General features: G+C 42.0%; 2 protein-coding genes across 6 annotated transcripts; one reads left to right on the forward strand and one right to left on the reverse strand.

Moving 5' to 3' along the window:
* Positions 1 to 917: 917 nt before the first annotated feature.
* On the reverse strand, positions 918 to 2,412 carry LOC109888561 (peptide deformylase, mitochondrial-like). The gene is made up of 3 exons (XM_020479724.2): positions 2,136 to 2,412; positions 2,009 to 2,024; positions 918 to 1,577 (listed from the first exon to the last, which is right to left on the reverse strand). The coding sequence occupies exons 1-3, from the start codon at positions 2,289 to 2,291 to the stop codon at positions 1,426 to 1,428; spliced, it is 324 nt and encodes a 107-aa protein (XP_020335313.1). The 5' UTR covers positions 2,292 to 2,412; the 3' UTR covers positions 918 to 1,425.
* Positions 2,413 to 3,879: 1,467 nt separating this feature from the next.
* On the forward strand, positions 3,880 to 27,838 carry LOC109889290 (tyrosine aminotransferase). Of its 5 annotated transcripts, XM_031822694.1 has the most exons (17): positions 3,904 to 4,227; positions 7,137 to 7,360; positions 7,578 to 7,676; positions 7,832 to 7,933; positions 9,917 to 10,030; positions 10,151 to 11,468; positions 16,164 to 16,453; positions 16,566 to 16,670; positions 16,933 to 17,000; positions 17,152 to 17,310; positions 18,104 to 18,242; positions 18,368 to 18,420; positions 23,110 to 23,262; positions 23,422 to 23,550; positions 23,686 to 23,769; positions 26,119 to 26,217; positions 27,028 to 27,838. In XM_031822694.1, the coding sequence occupies exons 6-17, from the start codon at positions 11,353 to 11,355 to the stop codon at positions 27,166 to 27,168; spliced, it is 1,536 nt and encodes a 511-aa protein (XP_031678554.1). In that variant the 5' UTR covers positions 3,904 to 4,227; positions 7,137 to 7,360; positions 7,578 to 7,676; positions 7,832 to 7,933; positions 9,917 to 10,030; positions 10,151 to 11,352; the 3' UTR covers positions 27,169 to 27,838. The 5 variants fall into 5 exon arrangements, with proteins under 5 accessions (XP_020336205.1, XP_031678553.1, XP_031678554.1 ...); XM_020480617.2 differs by lacking the exons at positions 3,904 to 4,227; positions 7,137 to 7,360; positions 7,578 to 7,676; ... (1 more) ...; positions 9,917 to 10,030; positions 10,151 to 11,468 and adding an exon at positions 15,294 to 15,423; XM_020480616.2 differs by lacking the exons at positions 16,566 to 16,670; positions 16,933 to 17,000; positions 17,152 to 17,310; ... (5 more) ...; positions 26,119 to 26,217; positions 27,028 to 27,838 and having other exon boundaries at positions 3,880 to 4,227; positions 10,151 to 10,259; positions 10,375 to 11,468; positions 16,164 to 16,274.
* The last annotated feature ends 53 nt before the right edge of the window (positions 27,839 to 27,891 follow it).

Genomic DNA, 27,891 nt, shown 5'->3' on the forward strand with positions numbered 1-27,891 from the left:
TACATGTTGCCTTAAATTCACAATATTCTTAATTTGTAATACGATCGTATAAATTAGCTTTATCCCACCCAGGGATTAAAAGTGAAATGCCAAACTCTTCTATATTTTTCTACTTTAGTCAACTCAGTAGGACCTTAAATTGCCCCGAAGGTTTTTCATGATAATTCATCCAGTCTGTTGGGATCCGAAGCCTTATACTTATGTTAAAGTCTAATGCCAGTGATACATGTTGCAGCTCAAGAGTTAAGATATTGCCAAATGTGGGTTGATGTTAAGTTGCTTGTTTTCATTATTTGTTCTGTTGTCAGAAAGTTATTTGAATAAAAATGGGATTTAAATTGGAAAAATATGTCTCGTGCATTTGAGATGTTGTGGCGCATAATTGGCCCAGCGCCGTTTTCTCTGCGGTCAGCTATCGGAGCCCTATACTACAAATCAGGTTTGAGTAGTGAGGTAACTTTGGTCAACTCCGAGTTCAACTCGCAATAACTGATCACGTCTCACCTTTTAGCCTGGTAAATTTCTATGGCAACAAATCCTTCATAACTAACCTGAAGGGTATATTACGTACTGGGTTTGAGGAGTCACAAGGTAACTTTGGTCAACTCTGAGTTAAACTCGATAACCAGTCATACGAAAGTGGCTCACCTTTTAGCCAGGTACAGTTATATGGCAATGAATCCTTCAGAACTGACCTGCTCCAGGGCAGGCTAACTCCACTTCTCCTGAATGAAGTGTCTGAGCTGTGAGTTGAGGAACTACTAAATAAGATTCCCTCCCTCTCACAAATATTGCGTCATCATCCCTTTCATTTGAGGGAAACCACTGATTACTATTTTATTAATCAAATGCTTTTTTTGTAAAGAAAGTAATTAAAATACCTATTACATTTAGTAAAGACAGGATGAATTTGAAACTTCATGCACAGTAAAACTTGTATTACTTCATACAATTATTTAAAGGTGCCTGTGCACACCAATGACAGCATAAAATACAGAACTTCTAATTGCCTATTTCACACCACAGCCTGCTAAAATGAAATCGCCCAAGGATGGACGTTTTAGTATTGTCTCAATGATGAGTACGATGTGCGACATGCACACGCCGGATGAGCAATATCCACTGTCGTAATACGGATGAAGCCTGAGCTGTAATGTGAAGCTAGCAAGCTTTAGAAAACCAAGCGTCGTAGTATACCACTCAGGTGACAGTCCACAGTTGAGTCAATATTTTAGCTCTAATGTTTGTGGACATTTGAAACAACTTGCAAGATAATTCAATATTCATTCAGACCACAAATCTGGCTTCATAAATAAATGTATTAATAAAGAATCAGTAAGAAAGGTTTCTTCATGGTCTGTTGTATATTATGTCCAAGAAGTTGTCTTAGTGCTCAATCAGGGTGACAAGGTTAGTTTGAAACTGCTACTCGTTCTGTGCTGCCCATTTCACGTTGAAGGTTTTACTGTCCATGCGGTCAATGTACCGGACTCCATCCAAGTGATCCATCTCAAGCTGTAGGATGCGTGCGGGCCCGCTCACTTGCCAGGTCACAGGCTCTGCCTTCTCATTCAGGCCTTTGAAACAAAAATGAAAACCTTATTAATAAAAGCAGTCACACACACATGCATAATTCATTTATGGGTCCAGTGATTGAAGTCAGATAGCAGGTTTGGGTAGATTAAATCTGGACAAGTTTATTTCAATTTGTCAATTTAACTGCTCTGTGGAAGTAGCTATACATTAGAACGGCGATATGTGAATTCTTCCATAGTAGCTGTTATACCTTGGCTAGTAGAAAGGGTCGGAACCAATTTTCAACTAATTTACTTTCTTCGTTCTCGATTCGAAAGAAAAGTGTATCTTATAAATGTCCGTGTTCAGTTGCAAGTGGTTCTCCAAAAAAATGGAATATTCAAAACGTGGATTTTACTATCGAGTGAGAAATGCCTCTTGCATGTGTGTAGATCTTTGTTCAGGTTACACTGTTTGATACACTGTCATCTACATAAAACAACTAGTTCCTGCAAAGAATGTTGGGAAATGCAAGATGTTTGACAGCTAAAATGGCAAAGATTTTACTATCTGAATATTCTCTGGTTTTTGGAGAAGCAAGTGAACACAGTTTAAGATACTTTCTTCGTTCTCGATTCGGAAGAAAAATGTATCTTCAAGAACAGGTTAACAGTGCGCCCATCCAGGACCCGCATCTGGTGGTTGATGAAGATCCGCAGAGGCACAGTGGTGAGACCGCGGACTTCATGTGCAGCAGGCAAGCTGTGATCCAACATGCGCTCTGGGAACTCCAGAGCTAAGATACTAGTAACAGAGCTAGTGACACTACAACTTAAGACGCACACATTTGAAGTTCCGTAACACCTTCACAACCTGAGATGCACACATTCAAACTTCTGCATCACCTTCACCATGGTGCGGATCACCACCTGAGCCTCCGGACCATGTGCGGTCTCAGGGTCCACCACTGCAGCCTGGACTCGAAGCACCGGGTCACCCACCTGGCAGACATGGGGGTATGACTATGAAGGACTTGGCGGGGGCTGGATCTTCCGCTTCATATACTGTAGGTATGAACGAACCTTGACGCTTGTTGAGAACAAGAAGGGGCCACAGATGAGACGGGGACTACCCAGCCAATGGAGACAGTGAAATGGGGCCATGGGGCTTTTGAAACACACATTCTGTAGGCCCTAGTCGACCGCTGAAGTACAGAGTTATATTCATGGCTGGGTCCAGTCATGGCAGCACAGTCAGTCAGCTAACTTACAGCCCACCTACAAGAGACAAGCAAAGAACTGTCAAGAAGTAATTCAACAAAATATGGTCAACAACATAGTGGTGAAAGAAAGGTTGAAATGTACATGAAAGATGGTCTGCTTACCAAATCAGTATTTCTGGCCCGGGTATGAGCAACATCCTTTCACATGATCACATAACTGAGAAGCTAGCTAGCAAGCAAATAGCTACAGCAGCTAGCTAAATTAGCGCACTAGACTAGATGACATTGAACCAACACTAAAGTTTGACTAACACGAGTATATGCCATGCAAGTGCTACACGTTTTCATAACATAATTACGTTTCCCTTAAATGTAAATATTACTATATTGATTGTAGTATGGACAGTGATGCCATACTACAGTATTGTTATACTGTAGTTAACTTTTTAAAATGAAAATACACATAAGCATGTCACCCGTACTACAGTTTAACCAGATAATCACTTCCCGAGTCAACTATTTGGTCAGGCCTTCACAATAGGTCCTCTATGTGACGGTAGAAACGGGAATTATTTGAAAGGGGTTGAGATTGCTTAAAGGGGTCGCTACATACATTTTTGGATTTATAAATATCCATAGATTTTTTTTCACTATAATTTATAACTTATACATATCACATGAGCTTAGTTTAACTGCCATACCCCATCATAACCCAAAATATAAACTTGTTTTACTCCCAATGTTTGTAAACAAAGTATATGTATGTATAGCCTCAAAACATGGTTAAAACTATGATTCTTGATATCAGGGATGGTCAGCTCTGTCTATGAATTTGAGAGTGATTCAATTTCTCTAGCCCCATCCCTCAGGTTTTTGCCAAAACAGTGGTGAGTTCACTTTATTGTTTCAACTACTGATTGGCCCTTTAAATGGCTGATAATCAGGGAATAGTTTGTGCTGTATATACCTCTAGCTATTATGTTTTATACATAGTTAGTTCAGATGGTTCCCAGTTGACGAATAGTGCTACCCTAACCACAAACCTTACCTAACCGTAACCATTTTACATATCAACTTCAATAAGAGCAAGGACGTCCCAAGGATCCCGGATAGCACGGACCAGTTCGTGACAGTCTTAACCCGGAAATATTTTGGATACGTTTTCGCTAACGAGCGAATTCTGAACTTGTCCGTACATGTCCAACCCGCCGGACATGCATATTCATCAAGGACCAATGACAGTCTTTGTGTTTCTGCTATTAAACCAGAGCCCCCCCAAAAAGAAGTAGATTGACTAAAATTACACGAATCTAATCAGGCACCTGATTCCGCTGCTGGGGACGTTTTGCAGCAGTTCAAATAGATGGAGGGAAGAGGCCTTGAGAATAATTTCAATCCGTCTGAGATTAAATGTTTGGAGATCATCCCAACGTTGCCAATGTGGATCATTGAATATGCCTGGGCTCACAGAATGATGGACACATTGGATGGTAAGCAAAAATCTATTTTTTCAAATCCGTGTTTGGGTGATTATGCAACAACGGGCACTTCCATGTCCTCGGGTCAATTTTGGGGATTTTATTTTGTTAAATAAAACAAATCCAAATATTTGTATGTTCAATTCACACTGGAATCACCCCATACCCTTCAAACACCTCTCTATCAAGTATTTTAGCTACGTTTCAGATGCATTTTATACATCAATTTCACTATTTTTAAGCTTCTACTATATTTTTCTATGAGAACATTAATAATGACACATTATATAATGTTATGCACTACAGAAAGAGTCAATTAAATCAAATCTATATCAATATTTATTGTGAGTATGCCCTTTATATTGTTTTCTACACAAAATATACCTGTCCTTTGGGAGTGGTGTCATTTCCACCACTGAGGACAAATTCCTCATTAATTAAGTTTTTCAAGCGAATGTTCATTTAGTTACCATGGAAACATATTGTGACACTGAAGCACATGGCTGCAGTGGACGGTTGTTCCAGATGTGATGTCCAGAAGATGAAGAAAAATCGAGTGAAATATTGCTTGTGCAATTAATATTTTAATTGTCAGTCATTTCCCAACAGGCTATAATTTCTTTAATTTGTGGTAGAACTTTTGATTTAAAAAAAATATTTTATGTATTTAAGGTAAACAATATGCTAGCTGTAATACTAATCAAAGCATGCTAAGCTGTCTGTCAATTTTCTCCAGAAACTGTAGAAATGTCATTTCCATCACAAACTTAAGTGTGGTGGAAATGGCAGATAGCGGTGAAAACGCCCCAAACCATTATCTTATTTGTTTTTACTTTATTTTTAAAATATATATATTTTTAACTTTAGGCTTATTTAATCATGTTTTAAATTAATTTAATCTAGAAAATGCTCCAAGGTGTGCACACCTTGGAAACTAAGTAGTATTTGTCTTTATTTTTAGAAGATGCCACATAAAACAGCACAGAGGTCACAGACATATAGAAACAAAATCAAAATCGATCCTATACGATACCAGGAACATCTGCAAAAAGACAGGGAGAGATGAAAATACAACCAACGGAATAGAAGACAGACTTAAAGAGAACAGTTGCAAAGGAGACCTACCTATCAGGCAACACACCACCTCAGTCACCAGATGACTTGCAGCCAGAACATGAGGCTAACATACCTGCCCCTGATGCACACCCTGATACCCATTCCTCATCGTCTGCAACATGAATGAGAAATGGAATACTTGCTGGAAGGAAAAAGGTTGGAAGAGGTCGCACAAAAGCATACAGAGATCTTAGAATGACAAATGTCAAACTTGATAATGCTTTACGGAAAGCTGAGAAATATAATTTCTCTGCAAAACCCCACGCCAACCTCCAGTTCATGGCGGACAAACTACAGTATCACAAAGTGATCAGCTGCAGCAACAATGAGAAAGTTTTTGAGTCTTTGTGCTGTGAGAACCTGAAGAAAGAGCTCATGTATAGAGAGTGCTCCCTTCGCCAAGCAAAAGAGCTTAAAACATCTGACTTTGATGCTGGTGAGCAGACATGGTGGTTTGAGTGGAAAAACAAAGCTGAAGAGAGAGAAGAAAAATAGAGGAAAACATGGAGAAGTTCACTGTACATTTGACAGTAAAATAAAAATTATGTGGCACACTGCATATTCTATTGGAGGACTTCTCCAAAGGATTGAAAGAGAAGTTGGGGAAACACCTGTACAACATTCAACACCAATACTCAAATGAGAGAATTAAGAGAATCTGGGGAAAGAGGAGATCATTGTGCATATTGACTTTGCAGAGAACTACCTGTGTAAATACACCAGTGAAATCCAGGCAGTTAACTTTGGTGATTCTCACAAGCAGGTGACCCTCCACACCTGTCTTGGATATACCACAAATGATACAGTTTCACTTTGCTCACTGAGCTCTTCTATGCGGCATGACCCCTCTGCTATCTGGGCCCATCTCTCAAAAACACTGGCCTACATCCTTGAGCTCTGCCCATCAGCTACTACTGTACACCTTGTGAGTGATGGGCCTACAAACCAGTATAGGTCTGAAATGTTTAACAATGGTTGTTCAAAATGTTTGCAATAAAACATTGTTTTCATTTTTTCTTTTTTTTTTACATAGATGTAATTTCCATCACAACCCATATTTTGAGGTAAATGTGTATATTATGTATAATTTACATACATTTATTTGTTTTAGATATGGAAATCATATGGTTATCATAATCTCACAAAAAGGTTGGGTGGAAATATCTTATTTTTCATGATAAATAAATGTTTTCAGCTGTCACCAAGGCAAGTTTATATATTCAGGTGTCGTGTGAATTATTAATATTAGGAAAATCTTAATCACTTTAAATAATATTCAATTCAAGTTCATGTACAAATGTATAAGAAATATGTTATAAATCAATTGTATGATATTTCATTTTCAACTAAAATTTATGTTTAATGACGTGATGGAAATTACATTTGTGTATGGCTGTTTGGGGAAAATTACAAAAATATATAAATTCCTGAATAGTACGATCGCAGCCATTATCAGATATATAGTTTCTAGACAAATCAAAGACAAGTACAATACTGGTAAAATGGTGTTTGAATAAGTTTTAATTTTGCACAGTCAAAGTGCCCGAAGTTGCATAATCACCTGTTTATAAACAGAATATATTATTTTAAATAGTTGACACTAATTAAATTATATTATTAGACCTATATGGGCTAATATAGGACATGCAAAATATAATTAAGTTAAATTTAGTCAATAAGATGGTAAAAAATGGAATTGAAACATGGTATTAATAACCCCAAGCTGATAAATTGACATGATAGGTGACATTCCTTTAAAAGTTTTACCTATTTGTTATATCCCTGTTTGTGTGTGTGTTCTCTAGCTCTGGACCCCAGCAGATGGCCAGAGGATGACCTACAATCTGTCACCCTAGATGAGCCATGGAGGTTACGGGTGGCAGCAGCCCAGGCGTATTCTATAATGAAGACAAGAGACATCAAGAGCTTTGAGAGGGTGATGGAGTTCATGGATGTCACTTATACACTGCTGCCACGACTGGTGCCCCCTATCAAACACATGAAAATCATGTTTGGCCTCAAGACCAAGGTATGTAGAGGTTTCACATAAGGTAGAGAACAGTTACAGGAAAGGGGTGGGAAATCGCAATATGTGGATGCATAGAGAGGTTTCCAAGGCCATGTATGCCTACTAATAAGTTGGGCTGACTTGTTCAGGTACAGTTATTTTAACTATGCTGTTTTTGTTGATTTGAGTTTTGGTGGAACAAAATGAGCAGCTGTGTTTGATTTGTATTCTGGTACAGATAATTATGTGGAAGCTTCAGGAAGACCAAGGTATTGTCAACACTGTTCTGAAGATCATTAAGTTTTTCCCAAGTAGACTACCTCAGTACCATGAATGTGTAAGTAAATGCATTATAACTGCCTAATTTGATTACTTTGGATGACACTGTTGACTAAACTGAATCAGTTGTATATCAGAGTATCAGCATCTCTGACCGACCCAGTGAGTTTTGGGTTGCTGAGCTAAATGTCGCCTTTCTTTGCTCCTCTTCAGAGCCGACAAGAGATGCACCTAATGAGGAAGAACCACCAGGACTTTAAGGCTTTGGCCCAGACTCTTGCAATGGACATGTCCATGCGCAACTCTTATATCAAGGTTAGCTAAATCCCCATCGTCTGTTTAACGCTCCCTTTCTATTCCCCTCTTTGTCTCACACGATTCAGTGTTAAATTCGTCAACAAAAATAGTGACAAATATTCATCAAACCCCTATTTTTCAGTGGCAATTGACGAGACTATAACTGACTAAATACACCTAGAAATGAACTAGAACAAAGCAAAATGTTTTATTTTAGTCTAGACGAGTTGAAATTCTCTTTGACTAAAATCTGACTACTAAGGGGACAGAACAAGAGTTTTTGGCGAGATTGAGAGCTTTTCAGTGGTAAGCAACATGTTAATATTAGCAGCACAGTTCTGCTAAGCAGTGGGAAGGACACAACAGTATGTTTTTTGACTATAGAAACGTTTTTGAATTTGTAGTCTCGCTCAAACCTTGCACTTTCCCCATTGAATTTCATAGCCGGGTTATGTGCCAACATCCTAGCGAAGTCTTTCCTCAGAGAAAACGGTTTGATTCTAGCCATTACCATTCAAAAGATATGACTCATAATACCTGTGTTACATTTTTTTTTCTTCTATTTTGCATTGGCGCCAAATTTTACATTCATAAAGCATATCGCGACCATTCTACAACTAGGCTGCTTACAGACCAGTCCGTTAAATATTTGTTTAGGCTACACCTTTTTCAGTCATGTTACCTCATTGCCTAGCAATATACAGTGCATTTGGAAAGTATTCAGACCCCTTGACTAGTTCCACATTTTGTTACAGACTTATTCTAAAATTGATTCTATATATTTTTTTCATCATCTATCTAAACACAATACCCCATAATGACAAAGTGAAAACGGATACCTTATTTACATAACTATTCAGACCCTTTGCTATGAGACTCGAAATTGAGCTCAGGTGCATCCTGTTTACATTGATCATCCTTGAGATGTTTCTACAACTAGATTGGAGTCCACCTGTGGTAAATTAAATTGAACATGATTTGGAAAGTCACACACCTGTCTATATAAGGTCCCACAGTTGACAGTGCATGTCAGAGCAAAAACCGAAAATGATGTTGAAGGAATTGTTCATAGAGCTCTGAGAGAGGATTGTGTCGAGCCATGGATCTGGGGAAGGGTACCAAAAAAGATCTCCGTTCTACTTTTGGACATCAATGTGGCCGCGGCATCTGTGGAATGTTGCTAACAGTGGCAGTGATGAGAGACGAGTTACGGCGGTGCAACCCATAATACTTTGAGGTGATTGAGCTACTCTCTTTGTCTCTCTCTGCGATTGGGTGTCTTTCTTTTGTATATAATGTACAATATCTATGTCGGCTGAATTAGGAATTTACATGGCCAGATCATTCTTATACAGTGTATGTTTGTCATATTTCTGCTGTTGGGAAGAGAATAGGATGATATGCAGAAAAATATGTTGGTAAGACAAGGCTATTTATGTTTGTGCACATGGGAGACAGTCATTTGTGTTTACTTTACTGATGTGATGTGACTAAAATAAAAGTTTAGTTTACTAAAATGGCCCACTGTTTTCGTCATTTTGACAATAACTAGACAAAATCATTATTCAAGTGACTAAGACTTAATAATATTATATAAAATGACTAAGACTAGACTAAATCTAAAAGAGTGCCAGAATGAACACTGGCATGATTACATAGGTGTAATTGACATCTTTATGCCTTGTGACCTTCAACTATGTGAACTGTGACCTTCAACTATTCCTGGATTCAGTGGTTCCTGAAGAAGACGTACAATGCTGAATACGTAATAGGCCAGTCTGAGATGATAGTGCAATTCTAAAGTCTGGGTAGAAGTTCCTTTGCTGTCCAGTAGGGGATGCTATATACCCAGCCTCTTGCTACACTCAGCCTTTAGTTGCTTGTGATGGAACTCCAAAACAATGGAGATGGTTTGATGGAGCAATGCCTGTCGCCTCCACTAGGGTTGAGGTATTGTGTGTAGGATGGAGTATATGTATTGATCTGTAGGTTCTCTTTCAGGATTTGATGGAGGACCAATATGGAGAATGCTATGCCCAGAAACTGGAGGACAGGTTGCTGCATTACCTTCAGGTACTGGAGTCGACGCTGCAGAGTGATACCTATTTTGACCAGGTGTGTGTATATACAATAATTATTGAGATTGTTTGAGGATTCAATCAAATAGAGAATGTATGTTCTCATGCTATTACATAACTGTCAATGTCCTTGTTATCCATGTGAATGTGCCTATAGCTGTTGAAGCAGGAGGGTCCAATGGCATACGAAGAGGAGTTACTATTGCCGTTAATTACCTGTGACTCCACCTCCCTTGCTGCGTCCTTGAAGAGGCTATTCCACTCTGGTCAACAAACTCAGCATATTAACAATGACATACAGATGTAAACACAGTACAGTATGTAAGACCACCAGGAACCTATAGTACTGTAGATAAATATGTTGTCTTTCTATTCCTTCAGACGAGTCTTCTTCAAGATGCCATCCCAGCCACGGAGCCCATAAGGTATCAGCACAGGAGAGGGGAATAGGCCGGGAGCTGGCGGGTCCTGGGACCTCGAAAGTTGTGCTAAGGTCGCCCAAGGAGAGAACACACAAAGACGGGCAGTCACAGCTTGACAGGACAAGTCTCTACACATTCCAGGGTATCTGTCAAGATAACCGAGAGGAGAGATCCAACTCATTGGGGTTGGGTCCACACCATGCTTGTGCAGCTGAGCAAAGTTTAGAGCCACAGGCCCTTATCGTGGAGCTGGGGGTGGATCTGTCCAAAGACAGTCCACTCCTCCTGGAGGAGGAAGTCTCTGATGGGGAGGAGGGGAGCCGAGGCAGGACGGAGGTGGAGGACAGGCAGAACAATGAGGAGGTGCCTGAGGCCTCCCCACTGCAGCTGTGCTCTAAACACCATAAATGGGTGAGGAGCATTCTGCAGGAGTGCTCTGAAGAACTGGTGTGTGAAAAGAGTGATACCCCAGTGCACTGTCAGGGGTCCTCTTCCACCTCATCACAGGACTTGACCCCATCCCTCCTCACCCTTTGTCAACCCCAACATCTAACTCTGGCCACACAGAGCCCTTCCCCTCCTCAAACAGTGGCTGTATCCCAACCTACGGCCCTCGATGACAGAGCCCATTCTGAACAGGCTGGAGAACCAGCAGACAGCCCAGAGGCCAGTAGAACACATAAGGTCAAGCTGAGACTGTCTATGGAGAGTCAGGCTCTTCTGCTTATGTCAAAGTTTCTACAGCCATTTGTGCGGCTCCGAAAACTGACCCAGCAGGAGTGTAGCATGGCTGCAGAGCTAAGAGGGACCAAGACCACTGGGGAGGAAGACCGTGATGATGGTGAAGAGGAGGATGATGAAGAACATGTGGAAAAAACTCCAGTGTATTCTTATTATGATTTGAACACACTCTATTCTAGTTTTGAGTCAAGCTCTGATGAAGATCCCGAAACACAAGATTCAGATCCTGACTATGTTCCTGGATATGGAAAGAGGATGTACAACCAAAGTGTGTGATGGAGGAAGAAGCATGATCCTGGGGTTGACAATGAGGTATGGGATTAGATTGAGGTATCAGGGTGGTGTCCACCATTTGCCGCGGTGAAATGTATAGCCGAGGTTAAACAAACTGCTACATAATTGTTCAGCATCAGAATTCAGGTTACATTTCAGTAAAACAGTATTCAATATGCCCAGTTCAACCAGGTGTAATGTTGGTATAATAACCTTTTACATACCATAATACACAGCACCAGTTTCTTACTGACCTAGGTTCTTGGTCTGTGACAATACCAGTATCTCTATTTTTTTCCATGGCAAAAATGAAAATATGTGGCACACCAAACTCTTTAAAATATTGTGTGCTATAGCTTGGAAAATAAACATGACTGGATGACATGGGGATTTTTTTATTTCCAACATTAGGGTTATTTTTTCCTAAAAAAGTTACATTATTTTTGTGGATTGTTTCCTAGCCACGATATTATACTGGTATCGTCTCTAATATTTCATGCTGTGTCATGTTGATTCAGAGGGGTCTGTTTGATGGTGTGACATGGGTTAAATATTACTCAGATATTCTGAGTGGACTGCTACTGTCCATAACATGCAACCAAAATCCGTTGACCAGTCATTGTGCACCTCCTTTTGTTGACAAATCAATGATGATGACGTCATTGGGAATTGCGTACATCACTGTACAAATGGAAAAGCTGTGAATCATTCCTGATTGTGTCATAGGCAGCTCATCTTGTGAAGTGAGGGTTCAGGGTCATCATGCTGTCAGTGTAAGCCACCTATGCATTTGTGCTTACACACTACCGTTGTTAGTTAATCCATATATTAGTTAGTCCACAGCAATTTTGGGGTAGGTCAAGTGACACAGATTCAGGGTATGTGGGCCAATGAGAAGACAGATGTTAGATGACTCAGCAACATATTCATAAGATGGGAAGCTAGTAGAGGGCTTCCATAGAGAGAGAAGATGCCAGGGATTCTCCTTTACCCAGAAGAGGGTCATAGGGCCAAAGGCCTACAAATAGGGTCATACATATTATTAACACCTCATCATTAAGAGACATGTGAATCATGATGTAGCAGTCTGTGTTTACTTCAGTTTTAAAATCATGTGTGGGAAATGGATTGGTGAGCAGCAAGGTGTTGAGGTAAATTACGGTTGTTGTGAAGTGAGTAGGTACTTGACTCATACAATTACGAGTCACTTTTAGGTAGGTGAGCTTGAGTTCTGTGACATGTTTTATTTATTAAGAATGTATATGTGGATAGGTACGTGGTCAACAGAGGGACATGGAGTGACAGGGTTTTTAACTGACTCAACCCCATCATGCCTGCTGGCGGATAGGGCACAAGGGTCCTTAGCCAGATGATAAGGGGATGGTGGGGTAGAAAGTTCCAGGGGATTTTTGTGTGTGTTGGACCACTGCATAAGGTTTTATTAGGGTGTGTATTTATTTATCTACATTCTTCTGTACATTTTTCAGGACACAGTGGCTCTACCAATATTGCATAATGAGTTGTTCAGTCTCTGTTCACTGAGTTACCAATCATGAGAGTAAACAACCCCAGAGTGAATCAGAAGTTATGCTGTTGGCTACCTGTTACATTACTGTGTTCAATAAACTTTTTGTGTGAAATTACATGTATAAATGAAAGCTATATTATACATACATGAAGCAATTGCGCTGTATCATATGCTACTTATCTGTATTTTACTCTATATACCTATTTAGCTTTTATGTATTACTGTGCACATACTGTATATTATGCTGTGGGTATTTGGGACATTTGCCAGAAATCCCTATCATAATTACTCTCAGCAACTGGGTTGCAAAATCACCCAATGCGTGGAGCACTAAACACTGCTGCACTGTCAAAACAAGCTCTGGAAGGACTATTATTATGCAAAGTTGAGATGTTCCATAGATTGGGGTCTACTTACACTACATGACAAAAAAATATGTGGACACCTGCTTGTCAAACATCTTATTCCAAAATCATGGGCATTAATACGGAGTTGGTCCCCCCTTTGCTGTTATAACAGCCTCCACTCTTCTGGGAAGGCTTTCCACTAGATGTTGGAACATTGCTGTGGGGACTTGCTTCCATTCAGCCACACGCGCATTTGTGAAGTTGGGCACTGATGCGTTCCAATTCATCCCAAAGGTGTTCGATGGGGTTGAGGTCAGGGCTCTGCAGGTCAGTCAAGTTCTTCCACACCGATCTCGAACAAACCATTTCTGTATGGACCTTGCTTTGTGGACAGGGACATTGTCATGCATTGTCATTCCCCAAACTGTTTCCACAAAGTTGGAAGCACAGAATCGTCTAGAATGTAATTCTATGCTGGAGGGTTAAGATGTTCCTTCACTGGAACTAAGGGGTCTAGCCTGAACTATGAAAAACAGCCCCAGACCATTTTTCCTCCTCCACCAAACTTTACAGTTGCCACTATGCATTGGTAGCATTCTCCTGGAGTCCTCCAAACCCAGATTCGTCCATCGGACTGCCAGATGATGAAGCATGATTCATCACTCCAGAGAACGCATTTCCACTGCTCCAGAGAACAATAGTGGAGAGCTTTACACCACTCCAGCCGATGATTGGCTGGAAACTTGGCCATGGAAACTAATTTCATGAAGCTCCTGACGAACAGTTCTTGAGCTGACATTGCTTCCAGAGGCAGTTTGGAACTCGGTTGCAACTGAGGACAGATGATTGTTATGCGCTTCAGCCCTTGCCGGTCCCGTTCTATGAGCTTGTGTGGCCTACCACTTCGTGGCTGAACCGTTGTTGCTCCTAGACTTTTACCGCTTCACAATAACAGCACTTAAAGTTGACCGGGGCAGCTCTAGCATGGCAGAAATTTGACGAACTGACTTGCATCCTATGACGGTGCCATGTTGAAAGTCACTGAGCTTTTCAGTAAGGCCATTCTACTGCCAATTTTTCTCTATGGGGATTGCATGGCTGTGTGCTCGATTTTATACACCTGTTAGCACTAGGTGTGGCTGAAATTGCCGAATTCACTCATTTGAAGGGGTGTCCACATACTTTTGTATATATAGTGTACCTCCACTTTTTACGTTTTGCTTGCTTTTAATGAGGAAGAAGCAGGCTCATCCTAAACTACGCTCAAGCTGATTGAGCCTCAAAAAGTTTCTTGGAGACCCTATGGACCTTTGATAAAGGATGAAATCAATTACTTTTATAAATATAAACAGATTTATGCTTCATTAGAATTTAAAAAAAGCTTTTCTCCATTCATGAAAGGTAGGAAAATCAGAGGCCATCTATCCATGACTTGGTCAATGATGTTGTATAGGCTATAGGCTTCACAGGAGGTTGGTGGCACCTTAGTTGGGGAGGACGAGTTCATGGTAATGGCTGGAGCAGAATACGTGGAATGGTATCAAAAACATCAAACACACAGTTTTCATGTATTTGATGCCATTCCGTTGACTCGGTTTCAGCCATTATTATGAGCCGTCCTCCCCTCTGCAGCCTCCACTGAAAGGCATACATATTGTTTTGACTTGAGGCGACCGGATGTGCCTTTGGGATTTTGCAAACATAATTAGGAAACCAATAACATGTTATGGCCGGACATTTCCACACATTTTTCACTCGTACTTTTTGTGCGGGGCATTGAATGTGAGCGTCTCTCTCCTGTGCGCATTACGCACAAGGACATCTGGGGTCCCATGGGTCTCCTCTCATGAGTCTGGTATCTGTCTTTTGGAAAGAGTTCATGCCGTTTAACCCAAACCTTGCAGTGTTTTACATTTTTGGGAATGATGTAACGGGGGTGTATGGCACAACCCTCAGTCTCCACCAATGAAAAAATGGGCAGGGCTCAACAGCAACCCTTTTCGGTGGGGCTTGCTATAAAGCCGGCTTATAACGGACTTATCAGTCAGTCTTTGTTCATATTCAGTATTTTACCTGAATTCCTTCATTTGCAGTGTGAAATTCTTTTGAGATTGTAAAGGTATTTAAAAGACTATTGTTATTTAAATGTATGATAACGCATTTAACTACCTCTAGCAAGTAGCCTAAGTGTCCAATTTAATTTTGAGGCAATTTCAAATAAGCTACGCCTGGTAAATGTATTATAGCTTTTAATTTGAGGTATAGATCACATGTTTATTATTACGCATGCACAAACAAATATGACCTTATTCCTTATGACCTTACTACCTATTATAGGTAGTTTTATAATATTTGTTGTTTCTGTCTTATTTTCAATTGTCTTGTTTGTATATTTTTTCAGGCTGTATCAGAACAGACTTGTTTAGATGACATTTTATTAGGTTAGATTTGAGTTGATTAGGATAGATTTGATGTATTGTTTTTGTATAATATACATAGTTTTCATTGCTAATGGACTATATACTGCATTTATACTGCTATTTATACGGCGTTGTGATAAGATAGCCATTAATAAGATAATATCAATAACTTGAGGTGTCCCAAACTGGATTATATAAACATCGCACCTGTTGTGTTTTCATGGGTAATTTAACACCTGGACTAGCCTACTTCTCTGCACTGATTTCTTTTTTTATCCAACAAGTTTATTTTCAGTTTTCCAATTGATTATTAGGCTAGTCATTTGTATATTAACGAATAATCCTAATTTATATTATTTGTATGATATTTTACAACAATTTATAATGCAGGAATTATTCATGAAAATCTATTTGTTTGTCCTATCTCTCCCATCTTCAGCTGCAGTTGCAACATGGCGAACCAGTCCTATGAGGTGAAAATTAATGGGAGTGGAATTCATGAGATGAATGCTCTCATTGGTGTCAACGGAAAAGCTCTTAATGGAAACGGTAACCATCATAAGGCTGTGAAAGGCATTGTTTGTCTGGCCAAGCAGAAGAGCTGCAGGCAGCGATGGAACATCCGGCCCTCAGAGATGTCAATCAACACCTTGAATCCCATCCGTGCCATTGTGGATGGGATGAAGCTCACACCCAACCCTGAGAAACCCATGATTGCTCTGTCCATTGGTGAGATGCTACACCACTATCTCATTTGCATATGCTCAGTGTGTTCACTTGTGAAGTGCAGTTGTTCAGAATTATGTTTCTCATGTACTCCTTGGTCCTGTCATTCCATCAGGGGACCCTACTGTGTTCGGGAACCTGCCTACTGATGACAAAGTTCTCCAGGCCATGAAGGATGCCATTGACTCAAACAAATACAACGGCTATGCTCCATCTGTTGGTAAGGCAAGTTGGGCAGCTTGCAAGGGGATGAGAAGTTGGAGGCTAAAGTAATTTCAGTCAGGGAAGTTGAAAGAGCTACGTAAAATAGGGCCAATTAACTGTCTGCAGATGAACTGAAAGGGTTCCACTCTATGATTAATGATGATTGTAGCTCTAAGGACGGAGGCAGGCGAAATCTCCCTTTCTCCCAGCAGACTGCCGAGTACAGTATACAGTACTACAGTACAAAATATAAGATGTTGTCTTCTACTCATCAACAGGTTATCAGAAGAGCAGAGAGGTGGTGGCAAACTTCTACAGTTGCCCCGAGGCCCCCTTGGAGGCAGAGGTGTGTTTACCTCTCATCGTTTACCTGCTTTAACTCGTTCAAACTCTCTTTTTTTTCATATATTCACCTGTCTTTCTACTGTAATAATTTTTTCTCCAAAACTAGAGGACATAAAAAAATCTCTTGTAATCTTCTTCTCTCTTCCATGCAGGATGTGCTTCTGACCAGTGGCTGCAGTCAGGCTATAGATCTGGCCATCACAGTGCTGTGTAATCCTGGAGACAACATCCTAGTCCCCTGCCCTGGATTCTCCCTCTACAAGACTCTGGCTGTGTCTCTGGGCATCCAGGTCAAACTGTACACACTGCTGGTGAGTGTTGGACACGGGGGGAGGAGCAAAATAGAGGGAAAATAAATCAAAGAGAAAAACTGGATGTTAGCAAGAGAGAGCGAAGAAGGGGTAAAATAGATTGTTGAAAGGGAAAGAGTGGGGGAAATGCAGAGCTCTTCCTCATTGACACACATCTGGCACTTATAAATAATTTTGGATGGCTTTCTTCCCTCTAGGCTTACACACACACACACACACACACACACACACACACACACAAATACAGATAAATACTTGTAGCTACATAACATTTTAGTTTAATTACATCCATAAAAAACATGAGGTAACTCAGGCACACAGTGGAATGTCGTGACTCTTGAGGTGTATATGACAACTGCACACAGTGTTAAGAGCTGCTATTGATTCACCTATACAATCCACTTATACATTTTTAGAACTCTTTCAGAGCTTCCTCCTAATGTCAGGACAGCTGAGTTCCTGCCCATCTTCTGAAAACCTACATTTTCACAGAGTATCCTGACTAAATTCTGATATTTTTTCCACTAATTGGTCTTCTGAGCCATTCACATCAGAACTTTTCACGTCAGATATTTTTCAGAGCTAATCTGATGTCAAAAGACGAATTAGCGGAAAAAAGTTCAGGATTGGACTGCCTGTGTAAATGCAGCCTAAGAGATAAAAGATCAGTTAAAAGAGTTAGGACGGTGCAGAATCTGCAGATTTGTCTGTTTTCCAGCGTCTGTGTAGTGCATGTACATTGCATGCCTTATGTCTGCTCTCTGACTCGTGGTGACTTTGTCTGTCCTTGCAGCCAGAGAAGTCTTGGGAGATCGATCTCCAACACATGGAAAGCCTGATAGATGACAGGACAACCTGCCTGATTGTCAACAATCCCTCCAACCCTTGTGGCTCCGTTTACAGTAAAGAGCATCTACAGAACATCCTTTCTGGTGAGCCCTGTTCCCCCCCTGGCCACAGTGTTCCCTCTCACTATAACACAATACAAGCATTTGGTTCCTATAATGAATCCACTTCTAATTGTAATATTTTTAAATGTGTCTATTCTCTTGTCTAGTTGCCTCCAAACATTGCGTCCCAATCCTGGCTGATGAGATCTATGGTGACATGGTGAGTTCATAAACACAGAAGCACTCTCAGAGACAAACACAACAGAGACAGACACTCCGACAGACTAATACAGAAACTGGCATTGAGTCTATTGCATAATATGAGACTAAGGAGAGGAATCTAAATTGGATTGTCTTCTGGCATGGAGGAGGATTGGTCTATGGAGGTGTGCAATACAGTAGTAGACTGGTCATGCGTCCAGGAGTGGGCTGCTGTTTCTGGGGTATAGCCTACATCCTGGCCACAAGGCCCCATGTAATACATAATACCAGCAAGGCACATTCTTTAACATTCTATAGCAGTTACAGGGAGGTTTTCTCTGGCTTAGCTCTGCTGGGTATCCAAGGAGACCTGTCTGACAAGTCCACATCAGCACTGGGGTGATTAGGGGTGTTACAGGCTGAATGGGGGGCTGGTAGTGGCGGGGCAGCAGTGCTGGGTTTAGGTGAAGAATGAGCCACAGAGGTAAACTGTAGACAAGAGGCGCTCCTCTGCTCTGTCATTTCTGAGAGTGTTGAGAATGACTTTTGGATAGGTTAAAGGGAAATTCACAGTTGCTACATCTATTTTTGTACTTATAAATGAATGATATACTGTATACTCATTGATTCTTGAAAAAACATAACTTATAAATGCCTCATCAGCTTAGCTCAACTGTCGTAGCCCATCGGAACCCAAAATATAAGCTTGTTTACTCCAATGTTTGTAAACATTGTAAATGCATCAATAGCTCTGTCTATGAATTTAAAGGAGCAATATGAAGATATGTCCTGGTTGCTAAAATTCTATGGGGGGAGGGGTGATTGGGAACGCTATGGGGGGGTGATTGGGGTCGCTGAGTGCATAAATCACATGGGCTCAGAATTCACCAATGTCTCGCTCAGTACAAAAAACTATACAATAATATGTTGTATTGTCACATACAGAGGATAGGTGCAGTGAAATGTTTTTTTTTTTTACAGTCAGCCATAGTAGTACAGAGCCCCTGGAGCAAATTAGGGTTAAGCGTCTTGCTCAAGGGCAAATCGACAGATTTTTCACAATGTTGGCTCAAAACAAGGCCCTTTAAGTTACTAGCCCAACACTCTAACCACCAGAACAGAAGTACTCAGAATGACTGTGCACTTTTCGCCGCATGTGTTTGCGATTAATGCAGATGTGAGGGTAATATAGTGCGAGAGCGGGGGAGAAGAAGTGGGTGGGGGTGGGAGGGCCCCTTTTTTAACGACAAGGTGCCTGTTTAGGGGCTGTGTGAAGTGGTGCCTGTTTAGGGGCTGTGTGGAGTGGTGCCTGTTTAGAGGCTGTGTGGAGTGGTGCCTGTTTAGGGGCTGTGTGGAGGGATGCCTGTTTAGGGGCTGTGTGGAGTGGTGCCTGTTTAGGGGCTGTATGGAGTGGTACCTGTGTAGGGGCTGTGTGGAGTGGTGCCTGTTTAGGGGCTGTGTGGAGTGGTGCCTGTGTAGGGGCTGTGTGGAGTGGTGCCTGTTTAGGGGCTGTGTGGAGTGGTGCCTGTTTAGGGGCTGTGTGGAGGGATGCCTGTTTAGGGGCTGCGTGGAGGGGGGCCTGTGGAGGGGCCGTGTGGATGGATGCCTGTTTAGGGGCTGTGTGGAGGGATGCCTGTTTAGGGGCTGCATGGAGGGATACCTGTTTATGGGCTGTGTGGAGGGATGCCTGTTTAGGGGCTGTGTGGAGGGGTGCCTGTTTAGGGGCTGTGTGGAGGGGTGCCTGTTTAGGGGCTGTATGGAGGAGTGCCTGTTTAGGAGCTGTGTGGAGGGATGCCTGTTTAGGGGCTGTGTGGAGGGATGCCTGTTTAGGGGCTGTGTGGATGGATGCCTGTTTAGGGGCTGTGTGGATGGATGCCTGTTTAGGGGCTGTGTGGAGGGATGCCTGTTTAGGGGCTGTGTGGAGGGATGCCTGTTTAGGGGCTGTGTGGAATGGTGCCTGTTTAGGCGCTGTGTGGAGTGGTGCCTGTTTAGGTGCTGTGTGGAGTGGTGCGCCTGTTTAGGGGCTGTGTGGAGTGGTGCCTGTTTAGGGGCTGCGTGGAGGGGTGCCTGTTTAGGGTGTGTGTAGAGGGGCCTGTTTAGGGGCTGTGTGTGGGTGTGGGGGGGGGCTGTTTAGGTGCTGTGTGGAGGGGGGCCTGTATAGGGGCTGCGTGGAGGAGTGCCTGTTTAGTTAGGGGCTGCGTGGAGGGGGGCCTGTTTAGGGGCTGTGTGAAGTGGTGCCTGTTTAGGGGCTGTGTGGAGTGGTGCCTGTTTAGAGGCTGTGTGGAGTGGTGCCTGTTTAGGGGCTGTGTGGAGGGATGCCTGTTTAGGGGCTGTGTGGAGTGGTGCCTGTTTAGGGGCTGTGTGGAGTGGTACCTGTGTAGGGGCTGTGTGGAGTGGTGCCTGTTTAGGGGCTGTGTGGAGTGGTGCCTGTGTAGGGGCTGTGTGGAGTGGTGCCTGTTTAGGGGCTGTGTGGAGTGGTGCCTGTTTAGGGGCTGTGTGGAGGGATGCCTGTTTAGGGGCTGCGTGGAGGGGGGCCTGTTTAGGGGCTGCGTGGAGGGGGGCCTGTGTAGGGGCCGTGTGGATGGATGCCTGTTTAGGGGCTGTGTGGAGGGATGCCTGTTTAGGGGCTGCATGGAGGGATACCTGTTTATGGGCTGTGTGGAGGGATGCCTGTTTAGGGGCTGTGTGGAGGGGTGCCTGTTTAGGGGCTGTGTGGAGGGGTGCCTGTTTAGGGGCTGTATGGAGGAGTGCCTGTTTAGGAGCTGTGTGGAGGGATGCCTGTTTAGGGGCTGTGTGGAGGGATGCCTGTTTAGGGGCTGTGTGGATGGATGCCTGTTTAGGGGCTGTGTGGATGGATGCCTGTTTAGGGGCTGTGTGGAGGGATGCCTGTTTAGGGGCTGTGTGGAATGGTGCCTGTTTAGGCGCTGTGTGGAGTGGTGCCTGTTTAGGTGCTGTGTGGAGTGGTGCGCCTGTTTAGGGGCTGTGTGGAGTGGTGCCTGTTTAGGGGCTGCGTGGAGGGGTGCCTGTTTAGGGTGTGTGTAGAGGGACCTGTTCAGGATGTGTGTAGAGGGGCCTGTTTAGGGGCTGTGTGTGGGTGTGGGGGGGGGGGGGGGGGGTGTGGGGGGGGGGGGGCTGTTTAGGTGCTGTGTGGAGGGGGGCCTGTATAGGGGCTGCGTGGAGGAGTGCCTGTTTAGTTAGGGGCTGCGTGGAGGGGGGCCTGTTTAGGGGCTGTGTGGAGGGGTACCTGTTTAGGGGCTGTATGGAGGAGTGCCTGTTTAGGAGCTGTGTGGAGGGATGCCTGTTTAGGGGCTGTGTGGAGGGATGCCTGTTTAGGGGCTGTGTGGATGGATGCCTGTTTAGGGGCTGTGTGGAGGGGTGCCTGTTTAGGGGCTGCGTGGAGGCATTATGTGTCTGGGCAGCATCAATTCCATCTCATGGTTAGAGAGGGGAATGTTTGGCAAGCGTCAGGCTCTCTCCTTATGGGCCCCTATGGGCTCCTCTCTGTGAAAAAAAACCCACAGCTCACGAGAGCTTAGAGCAGAGCCATAAATGCTCTGTTTGTAAATTAGATCTGAGGTGAGGTTTGTTATGTTCTTTTTCTGAACTGTCAGTCATTGTGCTCTGACCAATAGCACGCGGGGCGGATCTCCCACCCGTCATCAAGGCCTCAGCTCTAATGAAAGCCAGCTTGCTACGGTTACCATACCACCACTTTTTTCTCTGCTCTCTCTCTCCTTTTCTCCTTCCATCTCGTTGTCTTTTTGTCTTAGACGAGCAGTGCATAACAATACATTGCATTACATAAAGTTATGAAATCCCTCAAACTTTGTTATGGTCAAATTAGTTTAATCATTTTTAACTATTGATACACATTTTTTGTCATGTTTATGTCTTTTATGGTGTTGTTTGTATTGATTGTTTAAGTTTAATTGCTTAATTTTTCAATGGATGAAGAAAGACCATATTTGCACTGTACTGTAGTCAGAGTTCGGTACAACTGGAGTTATCTAACTTCTTTAAAAAAATTGTAATTGGATTACAGTTACATACTTAAAAACAGCTGAATACATTTTGATTTACTTGATCTAAAATCACTATGTGGGCTGCAAGTGTTTGCCTCAAACACTGAAATGGCAGATGTTTTAACATCATTGAAAGCTGTGCTGTTTCACACAGCTCAGAAGTCTTCTTTAGGTAGGAATGGAAGCTCTGTTCTAATATATTTGAAATTCTCCAAAACTTCCACATTTGCTCTCCTTGGTTGCTTTCCACAGAAACATATTTTAACCAAAAAAGTCAGATCCCCACTTTCACTGGGAACTGAAACATCAGGGTCTTTGTGTCAATAGGACATCTTTGGTTAGTCAACACAGCTCCACCCTGTTCACTGCCCAAGCACTTAGATGGAATATAATCATATTTCTCTTGCATCTGTCGCATCTGTCTATTGCCATCTTTTATCGTACCAGACAGTTACCTTAAGGGAGGGTCAGACATTTAAATGAATGTTTTCTTTTTTTACTCCCCACATTCTGCTTGGTGTATTTTTCAAGTAATTTGCCCAACCCTGAGTGTAATGCTCTGTATTATGAATAGAATCAATATATTAAAACATTTCCCCTTCAATCTAAACTAACCCTGATTATTTTATTGTCTTCTACAGTATGTTTTGTATTGACGCGAGTGTGTACTGTATCTCCATGATCAGGTGTTTCCGGGTTGCACATACCAATCTATGGCGTCCCTCAGCAGTGATGTGCCCATCCTAGCGTGTGGTGGTCTGGCCAAACGATGGCTAGTCCCTGGCTGGAGGCTAGGTTGGATCCTCATCCACGACAAGAATCAAATCTTCGGAAAAGAGGTAAGTCCTTCAGCCTCTCACTACTCGCATACTGAATGTGAAGTCCAGTTTATCTATACACATACGCTACACCAGTACACATACAGTAAGATTAATCTGTGTCCTCTGGGGTTTGGAATCACTTCTAATGTACCTAATCTGTCTCTCTTCTGCTTTCAGATTCGTCAGGGTCTGGTTAAGCTTAGCCAGAGGATTCTGGGTGCCTGCACCATTGTCCAGGGTGCTATAGAGAGCATCCTGAATGACACGCCCCAGGAGTTTTACCACAGAACCATCAGTTTCCTCGAGGTGAGTCCCCCTCCCTTGAACCTTCCCCAATTACTTTATATGCAGATGGTAGTAGTCTATCATATTGATTTATCTGGATATCTGTCTGATTGTCCGACTGACTGTCTATTGACTAGTTTCCTGCTTCTTTTTCAGTCAAACTCCGAGATCTGTTACTCTGAACTGTCCACTGTTCCTGGGCTGACCCCCGTGATGCCATCAGGAGCCATGTACCTCATGGTGAGTCTTATGTGTCAAGAATGGTAGGTGGAGAGTCTGTAGGTGGGGAGATAACAGAACAGGATCCCCATAAGGAAAATAACGTATTTTCCAGACATTGAAAATACATATTTTCCGACGTTAAAATCAGGTGCATTTTATGTGCTGAATAAAAGGCGAAAACATGGCTTTTCTGGACGTTGAAAACACAGTTGAAGTCAGAAGTTTACATACACCTTAGCCTAATACATTTAAACTCAGTTTTTAACAATTCCTGACATTTAATCCTAGTAAAAATTATCTGTCTTAGGTCAGTTAGGATCACTACTTTATTTTAAGAATGTGAAATGTCAGAATATTAGTAGTGAGAATGATTTATTTCAGCTTTTATTTCTTTCATCACACTCCCAGTGGGTCAGAAGTTTACATACACTCAATTAGTATTTGGTAGCATTGCCTTTAAATTGTTTAACTTGGGTCAAATGTTTCGGGAAGCCTTCCACAAGCTTCCCACAATAAGTTGAGTGAATCTTGGCCCATTCCTCCTGACAGAGCTGTTGTATCTGAGTCAGGTTTGTAGGCCTCCTTGCTCGCACACGCTTTTTCAGTTCTATAGGATTGAGGTCAAGGCTTTGATGGCCACTCCAATACCTTGACTTTGTTGTCCTTAAGCCATTTTGCCACAACTTTGGAAGTATGCTTGGGGTCATTGTCCATTTGGAGGACCCATTTGCGACCAAGCTTTAACTTCCTGACTGATGTCTTGAGATGTTGCTTCAATATATCCACATAATTTTCCTACCTCATGATGCCATCTATTTTGTGAAGTGCACCAGTCCCTCCTGCAGCAAAGCACCCCCACAACATGATGCTGCCACCCCCGTGCTTCACATTTGGGATGATATTCTTCGGCTTGCAAGCCTCCCCCTTTTTTCTCCGAACATAACGATGGTCCTTATGGCCAAACAGTCAGACCAGAGGACATTTCTCCAAAAAGTCTGATCTATGTCCCCATGTGCAGTTGCAAACCGTAGTTTGGCTTTTTTATGGCGGTTTTGGAGCAGTGGCTTCTTCCTTGCTGACAGAACTTTCAGGTTATGTCGATATAAGACTCGTTTTACTGTGGATATAGATAATTTTGTACCTGTTTCCTGCACTTTTCTCACAAAAGTACGTTCATCTCTAGGAGACAGAACGCGTCTCCTTCCTGAGTGGTATGACGGCTGTGTGGTCCCAAGGTGTTTATACTTGCATACTATTGTTTGTACAGCTGAACGTGGTACCTTCAGGCATTTGGAAATTGCTTCCAAGGATGAACCAGACTTGTGGAGGTCTACAATTTGTTTTCTGAGGTCTTGGCTGATTTATTTGGATTTTCCCATGATGTCAAGCAAAGGGGCACTGAGTTTGAAGGTAGGCCTTGAGATACATCCACAGGTGCACCTCCAATTGACCCCAAGTAATGTCAATTAGTCTATCAGAACCTTCTAAAGCCATGACATCATTTTCTGGAATTTTCCAAGCTGTTAAAGGCACAGTCAATTTAGTGTTTGTAAACTTCTGACCCAATGGAATTGTGATACAGTGAATTATAAGTTAAATAATCTGTCTGTAAACAATTGTTGGAAAAAAGACCTGTGTCATGCAGAGAGTAGATGTCCTAACCGACTTGCCAAAACTATAGTTTGTTAACAAGAAATTTGTGGAGTGGTTGAAAACCGAGTTTTCAAAACTGAGTTTTGACTCCAACCTAAGTGTATGTAAACTTCCGAATTCAACTGTATGTATTTTTCGTTTATTGATTCTATAACCAAATTTCAACTGCACATACTGTACATTCTCAATGACGTAAGCATTAGATCACAATAATACTTTTTCAAGCCTTAATACAGGAAAGAGGAAACAATTGAAGATTGCAACAGAATATTTTATTCTTGCGCCCTTCTGTCACATGCACTTATGATAGCTTTTTCAAACCTTTAAAACGGGAAGCAATGATGTTCAAACTAATCCAACCTACAGATTAAACCAAAAGACCATTTCAACTACAATAACATTCTCAGTAACGGTTACTTATTTTTTATTTTCTTGCTATGACTGTGATATGTTTATCTACCTTAGTTGAATGCACTGACTGTAAGTCCCTCTGGATAAGAGCATCTGCTAAATGACCAAAATGTAAATGTAAAAACAGGCTTAGTATTATTCTAATGTTTGGGCAAATCAAATCCGGTCTGGACCAGACCAAATCTTAACAAATTATAGGTTGTCTGGGGACGTTGAAATCAAGGCGGCCGGACAGGACCAAAAAAGGCGTTGCTGTCGTTAAATGCTTAGTAGGTTACTTAATGTGTGTCTTGGTATTTCTAGGTGGGAATTGCGATGGAACACTTCCCAGAGTTCCAGAACGATGTGCAGTTCACTGAGCGTCTGGTAACTGAGCAGTCCGTCTTCTGCCTGCCCGCTACGGTAAAACGCCAGACACACACATCTATCTATCTGTCTATCTATCTATCTGTCTGTCTGTCTGTCTATCGACGCGTTGGCGGACAACTTCAAGAAAATTATGCATGCCTATCGATGTGAGTGGAAGCCATGATTTGTTATGATTCTGAACAGTCAGAAAGCTAGCAACACCCCAACAAAAAAGATTGCAGATTTGAAACTGCAGTAAAAGTGCAGTAACTGCAGTCGATTGTGGTATTTTAAACGCAGTAATTCCAGAATAACTGCACTGTGGTATTTTAAACGCAGTAATTCCAGAATAACTGCACTGTGGTATTTTAAACGCAGTAATTCCAGAATAACTGCACTGTGGTATTTTAAACGCAGTAATTCCAGAATAACTGCACTGTGGTATTTTAAACGCAGTAATTCCAGAATAACTGCACTGTGGTATTTTGGACGCAGTATTTGAAACATACTGCACTCTAACTGCAATCTGTTTTTGTAAGGAAATGACAAGAAGCTACCATGTAGGGAATCGTAGGTGGCTCGTTTCAGCTAGTTTGATCTTGTTTTTGATACCATGTCTTGTTTTAAGGTGTTTTGACTGATTCGCTAGCTAGCTAACCAATAACTGTAACAATGTATTTGAGAGACAACAAGAGCTCATTGTGCAATTATATTGTTGTTTTCAATATACATTTGGAGACTAAATATAGTTTACATGTTGTTATTTATCTATCCATCCATCTAATGGACTCATCCATCCTCTCTGTCTACCAAGGGAAGAGAAATTACCTTGTTTTGTTGTTTACATATCTCTTCCCCCTGCAGGCATTTGAGTACCCAAATTACTTCCGGATCGTGGTGACCGTACCAGAGGAGATGATGGTGGAGGCGTGTACACGGATTCGGGAGTTCTGCCAGCGCCACTACAGAACCTGCAGCCAAGACAGCAACGAGCTAGACCAATAATGAGAGACACAGCCTGAGAGAGGGGGAGACCAAAGAGTATGGGCACAGAATGTGACAAAAGTAAATGTGAAAAAAAGAGAATGGGAAAAGGGTGAGAGGAAAATAAAATAAATTAGGGAAGAGGAGGAGAGAGAAGATGGGTTAAAATATCGTGTTGCACCGCGGGAACAAAGGTTTTTGCAATGTCATTGGTAGTGGTCCATCTTTGGTACCCCAACTTATGAGCAGACCTGATATTTATATTTTGTATGGCCATCTTATGTTAACCTTACTTTGTCTAACTATTTGAATTCTTAATGTTATTCTATATGTTGGGTTGACCAGAACACCATTGGGCGTATAGAACCAGGGACCGGGGGTCCTCCCCATTCCTCAAACCATGATGGGGTTCATGGTTGGGTTGATCCCACCATTGAAACAGATGGAACTGAAGCACCAGCATGGATAAGATGATCTACATTGCTTTCCATAGTCAGCGTTACATACTCTTTCTTGCATGTGTTAGAATTATGATGACACTCAGTATACATTCTGATATATTGCATGCTTAACCAACACTTTTCCTATGTATATAATCTATTTGTTATGTTGATGTAATATTGAATGTTTTTTTGTTTTTTTCACGTTCATATAAAAAGTTATTTAAACCAAATGAAAGCTATGAAATACTTATTTGTTTGTTGTAAGTATTGGCGATTTTAGCATGTAAAAATGTTGGTGGGG

The sequence above is a fragment of the Oncorhynchus kisutch genome, linkage group LG4 (genome assembly GCF_002021735.2).
Source record: "Oncorhynchus kisutch isolate 150728-3 linkage group LG4, Okis_V2, whole genome shotgun sequence".
Lineage (NCBI taxonomy): Eukaryota > Metazoa > Chordata > Actinopteri > Salmoniformes > Salmonidae > Oncorhynchus > Oncorhynchus kisutch.